Source organism: Morone saxatilis, unplaced genomic scaffold (genome assembly GCF_004916995.1).
Source record: "Morone saxatilis isolate NCDOM2014 unplaced genomic scaffold, NCSU_SB_2.0 Contig14, whole genome shotgun sequence".
NCBI lineage: Eukaryota > Metazoa > Chordata > Actinopteri > Moronidae > Morone > Morone saxatilis.
This window is the reverse complement of record NW_023339696.1, coordinates 11,634,758-11,644,693: the sequence shown is the minus strand read 5'-3', so window position 1 is coordinate 11,644,693 and position 9,936 is coordinate 11,634,758. Positions and strand designations below refer to the sequence as shown.

Below are 9,936 nucleotides of genomic sequence, written 5' to 3'. Positions count from 1 at the left end.
TTACCCAAAGTGCAATGCTGTCTGAGCCCCTTGTGTGCTGACTGGACAACTACAGGTCACCCAGAGCCAGACCAGACCTCCTCCTTTAGACATAATCCAAAGGAGGAGGAAGTTAATCCTCAGCCATTGTCAGCAGTGTACTAATACATACACTCTGCGGTCGCTTTAGTTCGCTACGTGTTCATGACAGAAGAGTAACTTTTGTTGCCCTAAAATCAGGTAAAGTACAAAAATCTGACTCGATTTTTAACATAAACAGAAAATGTGTTACGTATAATACAGATCTTTTTTTATGTATACACACATTGTTTCATGGCAACACCCGAGGGCGTATGTTTAGTTTCAGTAGTGGGGAGAAAAAAGGAAGGAAGAAATCAGAGATAAAGCAATTAGCATATTATTATTATAGTCTATTAAGCTATTTGCCTGGGAACCAGACGAATCTTCAGAGCTCATGATGTTTCATTTGCTCTGACATATTGCAAATTGGAAACATAAAGGCTGTTTAAAGTGCTGGATTATATGCATTAACCCAACAGGGATCTTTGGTGATAGAGACCTGTGGAGGAAGTGGAATTGGGTTTTTTTTTTTTTGGCTGCAAAATGACCCAATGACCTTTGGCAGGAAAAGTGGGGCAAAATTAGAGCTGCACAATTAATTGAAATATTAACAAAATCGCAGTATGGCCAAGTACAGAATCTGCAATTTGTTGTAGTAAAATGTGTGACAGAACAACATTACAGTACTGTAGATATCCAGATATTAGAAAACAGCTCCCAGAGCAAAAGAAATTACTCAAATCCCTCGCTACTGCTCATCTGTATTTTTTGGACACCATTTCTAGAGGTTATAGTGAGTGAATCAAACTATAGGAGGGACTAAAATATGATTTTGAAGAATTTTCTGAGAAAAATATATAATACTTTGTACATTGAAATGCTACTACTGATGTGCTGTGACCTTAATATGATTTGGAGTGGATTTTTTACACATTTACTGACATTTCCTTCATCTGGCTCAGGCATCTAGGCCACGACAGTGTGTGCGTGGACGGACTCTGGTCACCTCAGGGCTCTTTCTATGACCGAGACCGATGCCAAGACCCGGAGGAGGAAAACACAGCTCTCCAGCGCTCCATCCAGACCCTTCAGAGCCAGATAGCAGTGGAGCGGAGCCGCAGGGAGGCTGCAGAACGGGAGAGTGAGCTGACGGTCAGGGAGAACAGAGGCCTGGAGCAGCGGCTGGCCATGCTGGACGGCTGCCGGGCCAGGCAGAGGGAGCTGGAGGCCGAAGTGGAGCAGCTGCGGCTCCTTTGGCGCGCAGACTGTGCCAACAGGTAGGCCTGGGCTGGATTCAAATTGTGAAATTGTTTTGGCTCAGTTTTTAGGTCTGACACTTGGGGATACAACTTTCGAGATACAGGACAAACACAGGCCTGTAACAATTTCTCTTAATACTTGTCCCCTCCACTCCCCCCACCAGTGTGAAAAGACCAGACCAGCTACTGTTGCCCGATACAGTATTCTTTGCCTCGGAAGAAAGATCCAGCCCGGGGCAGGATGAGATGGAGGAGAAGGTCGAAAAGGATGAGGAGCAGAGAAGACACAGCCAGCAGAGGAGATTCAGCGACAGTTTTTTGAGAGCGACGAACCCAGACGAGATTCGCCGCGGCCACGAGCAGCTGTGCATAAGGCGGGCGGAGGCGGTGAAACGGAGGGGCATCTCTCTGCTCAATGAGGTGGACGCACAGTACAGCGCACTGCAGGTGGTGTATTCATAGCATGTTCACTTTTACAATCTTGATGATGTAGAAGTCACGGCACACTTCCCCTAAAATATGTGCCCCTCGTTTAGGTGAAATACGATGAGCTGCTGCGGCGGTGCCAGCAGGCGACAGACGAGCTCAGCCATAAAGCCGTCCAGACGCCCAGCACTCCCTTCGCCAGCATCCGGACCCGCCGCCGCCTGTCCAGCTCCGCTACGCTGTCTGATCTGACGGCGGGTCTGGAAGACGGCCAGCAGCCCGAGTACAAGGCTCTCTTCAACGAGATCTTCACCTGCATCCAAAAGACCAAAGAGGACCTCAACGAGAACAGACGTCCGGTCAAGCGTAGTGATTCCAAGGGTTCTGCAAAATGATCGTATCATTCATCATCCTGGGGACTCGTCCGTGTTTGACAAAGGAGAAACTTTGAGGTCGCTTTGCTGTAATAACATCCGGTCCCTGTACGTGTTACACATGCTGCAGTCCTCTTATCTCCCGTCATTGTGACGCACCTGTGCTTTTGTTAGTCAGCACTGCTCCTTTTATTCCGTCCTTATCAAAAAATGAAGTGTTACATAAAGAGAGAACGCGTTCCAAAGTTCAACAACAAATGCAAACAAATGCTGTAACTATGGTGATAACTATGGTGTTCTTTACCACTTTACGATGGTAAAGATTTATTGTATGGGTAGATATTTATATAAATATGTTATCAGATTCAGATGGTAGAAAGTATGCTTAAAGTATTATGTCCGCCTCCAACAGTGTTCATATATATAGTGTTGACCCTGTGCCCACTTGATCATTCGGTGTTTGGGAGAGAAATGCAGACGTTGAACGATGTTTGTGTGTCGATTTGAGTTGGAAATGTAGCTGCTATGTACGACTTATGTAAACAGAAATGTTGGAATGTTGTAATAGGATGAAAAACTGTAGCAATAAGTAACTCAGGAGTTTATGATGATTAGCTTAACGGCAAGTGTAAGTTGGTTTTTGTAAGTTGGGCAATAGTTGGTTCGTTCACCGGTTGGGGGTCACGTCACCAGAGAAATATCAGTGGACACTGGAAACTGTTCTTAATAGTATGTGCTTTCTGTTTTCATGTCTGCACAGCTTCTGACTCTCTATACCAGTAGGACACATAACAGCTCTACACTTTTTATGACTGAATCACATTTTCTGTTTTATTTATTCTTTTTGTTTAGTTTTTTTTTTTTTTTAGGTTTGTAAGTTTGTAAGAAGATTAAATTATATATTTTTTTTGTTGCTAAATATGCAGAGCAGCTGAGAGTGACCAGAAGTTAAATTAAATGTACACTGAGGTGCTTATTTTGTGGATGTGACTATTCTGTCCAACACAGGAGGTAACTGGGAGAAAAATACAGAGGTGAATGGAAAGCACAAAAGAAACGTTCCCTCATTTGTAAACAATTTCCTGTGCCTGAAATTGTCTTCCTGCTCTTAATATAGAACATAAAGACTTCAATAATTGTTTATCCTTACAACCCTTTTAATCAAAATCAGAACAGTTTGGAAGATATTGTGGTAACTGTCAGTCATACAGGAAGAAATAAAACAATGTTCAGGTTCTCAGCGTTTATTGGCTGAACTTTACTAACCTGACAAACCCTGAGTTCAAAAAGGTGTTGTCGTTCAACTTTCCATGTGATGTGATCCTCCTGGGAAAGAAGATGCTTAATGGGCAACGCTGACTAAAATCTAGTATAGTAGAGGCATTTAACAATGTGCTGTTTTAAAGCTGTGAATCTTATACTGCTGCAGATGGCATCGCTGTATGATCATAGGTGTCCTCATAGGTGTCCTCCATGAAAACTAAGTTTTTTTTCTTGCAACTAACTAGTAAAAAAAACATTGATGCAGGAACCAGTTGAGTATTCTCTGTGTCGTAATGTCTAAAACACCAACTCTGGCATCATGAGTGCATGCATCTAAAAGCTACATTTGTTGTTCGCTTTAGCAAAAGAGAGAGAGATTACTCCATAGTTTGTGTGGGCAGAGATGTTTGAACCTGTCCTGCAGTATCTGAAACAACTGAGTCACACAACAGCAGTGAAGTATTTTATCTCCAATTGAAACCCGGAGGACTACTCGTTCCTCAAGACCTCCGTCCCCCCCAGTGTACTCTGTGGTCCAGCAAACAATTAATGGGGCTTTTGTCTCTTTTCATAATTAGGATTTACATAACTGAGATTTTCCTCACCCTGCTTTCAACTGGCCCCAAATCCATTAAACCTCCAAACAAGGGGATTGCATACCAACGCTTGCGTAAAGGGACAGGTCTTGGCAAGACCATTACACAGAAATCCCCACAAAGGCAAATCACCAGAGATATGGGACAAGAGTTAAGACCAAACGTATTGTAAAAATCCATTAGTGCAGTAATAAGAAAACTGGATTCACAAAAATATAGATTGGTTGTGAAATTACTTACATGGTCCCTAATGGCAGAAAGAAACAAGCTATCAGCAGTGAAAGATTAGGTCTCCATAGGAAGTAACACAGTAGTTCATTTAATATATAACATATAGACCATAAGAGTAAAAGAGAGTCAAATATATAACCGTTAGCCCTGTAAATGAATGCTAGATAGCTTAATAGTAACAGTTACTTAGAATGTTGAGTTAGCATTAGCAACACATTAGCCTCAGACAGCTACTTTGGTGGCTAGCAAGGTTGGCAGCTGAATTAACAAACCAACAATTAACTTAAAGATAAACGCTTCAACAAGGGAGTTTGGGGAGTAAGCTGGATAAAAGATATCTATCAATACATATAATATATATAATAATACATATACTGTCAATAGTGTATCCTCAGATCTGACCAGTAGCTGTTAATGTCAGTTAGGCCCCAACTGCCATGGAACTTTGTCAGGGTTCTGTTGCTAGTGGTAACAGAACACCCAACTGACACCAACCGTCCTCTGGTGGGAGATGGTTGAGAGTGAAATAGTGTGTCTAATTATTCAGGGCCAATCCTCTCTGTGGGACTGGAGCTCTGCCATCCAGCCACAAGTTCACACCATTGACAGTATGTAACTCAGTGCTACAACAGATCAATTCATGCTTTATGTGACCACTGACTGACTGACATACGGTGTATCGCCCTTAGGACACTAGCCCATGCTCGTTTATTTTACTATTATTTACTTTATTCTATTGTTTCTTCTAAATTGACCTCCCTGGCTGTTTTACGTTATTATTATTTATTATTATTATTATATATTATTATTTATCAGTTTGTGGGATACTGCTGGAAACTGTGAATTTCCCCTTGGGGATGAATAAAGTATCTAATCTAATCTAATCTAATAATCCAATATCATCAAAATATAATTTGGTGATTCGGCTGCATTTCTGATATTCTGGTGATACTAAGAGCTGAAATTACTCACACGAATTAGAAAACTAATCTGAAATGCAATACTAGGCTGTAAATAGACGTTCGGTTAATCGACAACATAAAAATAAAAGATATAAAACGCTGTTTTTATGGGTCTAACACTATCCTTATAAATCTCACATCGCGGGTGTGTCACGTTAACAACATCTATACAAACTCAAATACAGAAAATGTGATAATTTAAGTGTAAATGCATTCATTGCGGAACAGTGGTAGTGTGGCCGAGTGGTCTAAGGCGCTGGATTTAGGCTCCAGTCATTTCGGTGGCGTGGGTTCGAATCCCACCGCTGCCAGAATTCTTTCATTTTGCGGCTTTGATCTCATCAGTTTTTCCCAATACAGTCACGCACGGAGCTAGTTCACACGCGTGTGTTTAGTTATGTCAAAACACCACATATACGCTTGTGTGGCTCATGCTGTTGATACAGATGACCACACACTACATACATGGGAAAGATCATTGGCAGTACAAGTGCGCCCTCATGTGGCAGCTGACTCGGGCCACCAGTTTATGTTTACGTGCTGGATAATACATAATTTAGTTAATGGATATATTTTAACAAAAATGAATGCTTTTCCCTTTTTTAAGTGAGAAAAAGAGAATTTAGAGAAAGGAGTATGCTGATCATATATATGAAATGGTCGTTGGAATTTATTGTTGATGCTTTTATTTGCTAAAAAGAGTACAAAATTACTAATTAAATACTAATCTAAAGATGCGTAAACCACAACAAATCTTTACCACAGAAGCTGGAGGTAAACTTTAAATGCAATCAATGAAATATTTGTAATACAAAGTTAGATATTTCTTTTCCTTTTAATAAAATCATAGTAACCTTCAAACTGTAGAGAAAACAAGAACATTCACACAACTCAGGTTTAATACTTTTCAGCAGCCTGGTAGTTTCTTCCTTTTGCAATTAGGCACACAAATATACAAACATCAAAAAAATGTGGAAGAAATGACAGTATCTGAAAAATTAAGCAGAGAAATGACATAACCTAACGTCCTGAAGACTTATTCTTAGGGCGTATTTTATTGCATCTGGTGAGTTTCATTAATAAATCACATGTACATGAAGTTTTATTGTGCAGCTGTGCAGTATTTTTACAGTGAAAAAGTGTTTCATTCTAGGACAGTATGCAGGATAGCATCAGTAGCATCAGGCCGAGACCCATCAGCAGCAGCAGGACGAGGTATCGGGGCAGCTTGGGGGTCCAGGAGAGGTTGAAAGGAGGCTGGCTGGAGCGAGGCGGTCTGGTCTTCAGGTACTGGTCCACACAGTCCGCCAGGCTGTAGGACTTTGGACAGTAACCCAGCTCTCGACGGGCCTTGTCGATCTTGAAGGTGTGGCTCACAGCTATGCTCCTCACCTGCAGTGGAAGATGGGGCGTTTGTGTTAAATAATAGTTCACAAAGGATTCCCATTGAGACAGAAATCACCCCTAGAAGCTCTTTAAGCTGCTGCAGAGACCAAGTTAAAGGTCATACTGTCCAGCTAATGGTTCAGATTAACCTCTATTTGGCAAACGTGGTTTTACATTCTGATAGCCTGTGACTGACTGGTGCCTCCGGTTACTGCATCTTCTTACCGCCCGGGGATAAGGTGTCTGCATGTGAAGTATACGCCGTGATAGAAGAGTTCGGACTGACACCACCAGGACACGAGGAGCTCTTTAAAGCCTGTCAGTTCTTCTTCTCTTACTGCAAAACTGCTTCAATCAGCAGACACCTCGTACAGGAATTCTTCCAGTTCCACTGTATGACTCATACCAGGTTGCTACTTATTGATCTACCAGTATATTGTCATTGTTAGACAGTAGACACAGACGCTACAACCAAGTCCTGCTCATCCTGTCTGACCTGACAATCAACCTGACTATATATATATCTACCTGTCTCGTCGCTGTGCCTTTTAACTGCCTTCAATTTTCCATCAGTTGAGACGAATCTGCATTAAAAAGTCATTTACTGCCACGGGCATTACCTCACTGAATTCAGGACATAGATGATATTTTAATAAAGTATGTAGTTTGTAATGTGGTAGTGATTTAAGGTTCCTTTTTAATATCTGGTCAAGGACATAAAATGTGCCTTCCAGCGGTAATGGAAGAACTATTTAGATCCTAAAGTACTAATACGTCAATGTAAGTAAGTAAAAGTAAAAGCATTCAAATTCCTATGTGAGTAAAAATATTCATTCTGAGAGAAAGAAAATGTTTTTATGTTGCCTCATTTGTATATAATGATGTGAAGCTAACGCTGGATAATGAATCAGAGCATTGGGTTGTCGCAGTTTTCTGTGTCATTTTCAGCGCTCTGCCACCCGTAATCCTCCCCTACTCTGCATTCTTCTCTAACCCTAACCATCTCCCTCCTCATGCCTAAACCTAACCCACCAAACCAACAAAGGCAACAAACACTAGCCAATCAGAAGCAGAGACAGGCAGGTTTTCGTGGAAAAAAAATCAAGCGTTATGCAGGTATTTAGGGGTGTGTACATGGACTTGAAAAGAAGTAAGGGTATTTGTGGAAAAGATTCAGTAGTGCCAGCAAGTACCGGCCTATTGCAAGCACTGTGTGATACTCAGATTCAAGCCCTTACAGTCTTACTGAAGACATACTGTAATACACATTCGGTGCTCTTTACAGCAGCAGGACGGTGAATGTGTGATCGAATCAAAATAAACTTAAGTGTTCATGTTCAACATAATAAATGAACATTTGCACTGGTGCAACAGCGTGGTTTATTTATGTGTTTTTAACAGTTTTTGGTCGACAGCGGAGCTCTACAGCAAGGAGGAATAAGATGTATCAGGCTTTAGATACACAGGATCAGGATCAATTCATTGTTGGTTTTGGTCTTTTAATGGGATTTGTTAAGAAAAATATAGGTAGACATCACCAGACTTAAGGTTATTGAATGCTTCAAGATAAAAGACTGTTGAGCAGTGAGCCTTGATGCAGCTCTCTGCGGTGTTTAAACTGCAGTTGGTTTGACATTTGAAACTGCCTCTCCCTCCATGTGTTCCCAGACCTGGACTTTATGTACGAGAGGAAAAACTCCTCTGCGCGTCACGCAATGGCTTAACCTGAGAGTTGGCAGGTTCACTCGAGCCCGGCCGAGAGGCTGCCCAACCATGCTCACCATAGCAACAGCCACTGTACTGAGGTCACTTCCTGCAAACCTCATCTTGAACTTCCTGTTCTGACCCACAGTAGTTTATGTTTTATTCACAGGACAATCATCGATCCCCCGGCCGGCAGCTGTCTGACAGAATGAGCTCCAGGTGCAGGCCCACGGGCTCAGCTTTGGTTTCCGCCTCATCACACATTCATGAGGGACCTTACACGCCGTGACGGAGGCTCCTTAAGATGCATCGTAAAAAGGCCTCCCCAGGCAGGATTACTGCAAACTGCCCTCATCCCGATACAATTCCTGTGTTTTTAATACTGCTGCAGACCATCAGACAGTATTAAAAGGCTTCCAGTGACTATGAGAACTTGTTATTTGTTCATATTTTTGACTTCATGAAAGGGTCACATAGTTTTACATAATTCATGCACAAGAGAGATGAGGGGAGGGGGAGAGCAGAGGGGCTGATAGGAAAATACCCGCCCTAATGAAGTCTGTCTTCACTGTTGTGGGAGAGACTTAAACAAGAATCTGCTCACAAGAGAGCAGGTAACCAATCTGCAACATACAAGGCTGTCAATTAGGTACAGTAGGTACCTCTGCATGCATGTGTTCACACACAGGTCCACAGCATTGTAACTTTCAACACCATAGACGTGTTATAATGAGGGCACACTTGGTTCATTCAAGTCAGAATAAAGGTTTTAAAAGCAGCAGAGGCAGAAAGAGGCATAATTACCTCACTTTGGGTAAATAGGAGAGGCACTTCTATCGCAGGTCTCAGAATTTTGTGTAAATATTCTACCAAGTTGGCTGAAAATAGAAGAAAAACATACATAGAGTTATTGTTAGTAACAACCCACCAACATATTTAAACAAACGCCTGAGGGGTATGAGCTACCTGCTAAATAGACGACTGAAACAGGAAGGGTTATCAGCGGTTCGCTGTAGCCCAGATTTTCAAACTGCAATAGAAACATGAAACAAAGGGAAGTAAATTCAAACAAATCTTATGAAATGGACAAAATTAACAAATGAGTCAGTCCATCTCTCAGCACTCAGACCTAAGCCCATTTGTTCCTACTGAAGATGTCACCCAGAACAACAGTGTGCCTCATTTATGTGTTTTGTTATTGTTTTTGGAGCTCTATGCACAGAGGAATAAAATATATCAAGCTTTTACTCACAGACCATACTTGTTAGTATTCATTGTTGGTTTTGGTGTTTTTATGAGATTTGTTGATAATAAGGAAAATGTCAATGTAATTTAACTCACCAATGGTCTCAACCACTCAAATACATTGACTGAAACTCCATCATTAATGAAATAGGACTGTCCACTCTGTGAAAGAACAGAAAACAATGCACATTATCTTTAAAGATCCCCTCCAGACATGTATTATGACATACATAAATAATCTGCTTGGAGGTGGTGTGTCTGGTATTTGTTTGTCCAAAAAAAGTATAATTTCCACATTAAAGTCCTTAAAAAGACATCTACTCCTTCTGCTTCATTAAAGATTCAACAATCTATGAATATGCAAATTTTGTTCATGTCTAAAGTTTTCCTACTGGACACAAGATGTTTCCTACTTCACTGTAAAGTCCAT

The 9,936-nt window shown here is 41.3% G+C and overlaps 2 protein-coding genes and 1 non-coding gene across 3 annotated transcripts in view; 2 read left to right on the top strand and 1 right to left on the bottom strand.

Annotated features, from left to right (window-relative positions):
* cdr2a (cerebellar degeneration-related protein 2a) overlaps positions 1-3,092 on the top strand; it is a gene marked incomplete in the record, with an annotated part of 7,573 nt that extends 4,481 nt beyond the window's left edge. Inside the window, 3 exon segments of the mRNA XM_035655550.1 lie at positions 1,023-1,337; positions 1,484-1,766; positions 1,856-3,092. Coding sequence (XP_035511443.1) covers positions 1,023-1,337; positions 1,484-1,766; positions 1,856-2,140 — 883 coding nt within the window.
* Positions 3,093-5,400: 2,308 nt separating this feature from the next.
* On the top strand, positions 5,401-5,482 carry trnal-uag. The gene has a single exon. It is a non-coding gene; the product is annotated as a tRNA-Leu (tRNA).
* A 376-nt stretch (positions 5,483-5,858) lies between these two features.
* The window catches only part of sdr42e2 (short chain dehydrogenase/reductase family 42E, member 2), a 44,195-nt gene continuing 40,117 nt past the window's right edge, over positions 5,859-9,936 (bottom strand). Inside the window, exons 14-17 of the mRNA XM_035655091.1 lie at positions 9,603-9,668; positions 9,228-9,291; positions 9,066-9,139; positions 5,859-6,563 (exon numbers count right to left, since the gene is read on the bottom strand). Of these exons, the coding sequence (XP_035510984.1) occupies positions 6,321-6,563; positions 9,066-9,139; positions 9,228-9,291; positions 9,603-9,668 (447 nt within the window). The 3' untranslated portion in view covers positions 5,859-6,320. The remainder of the gene's footprint in view (positions 6,564-9,065; positions 9,140-9,227; positions 9,292-9,602; positions 9,669-9,936) is intronic.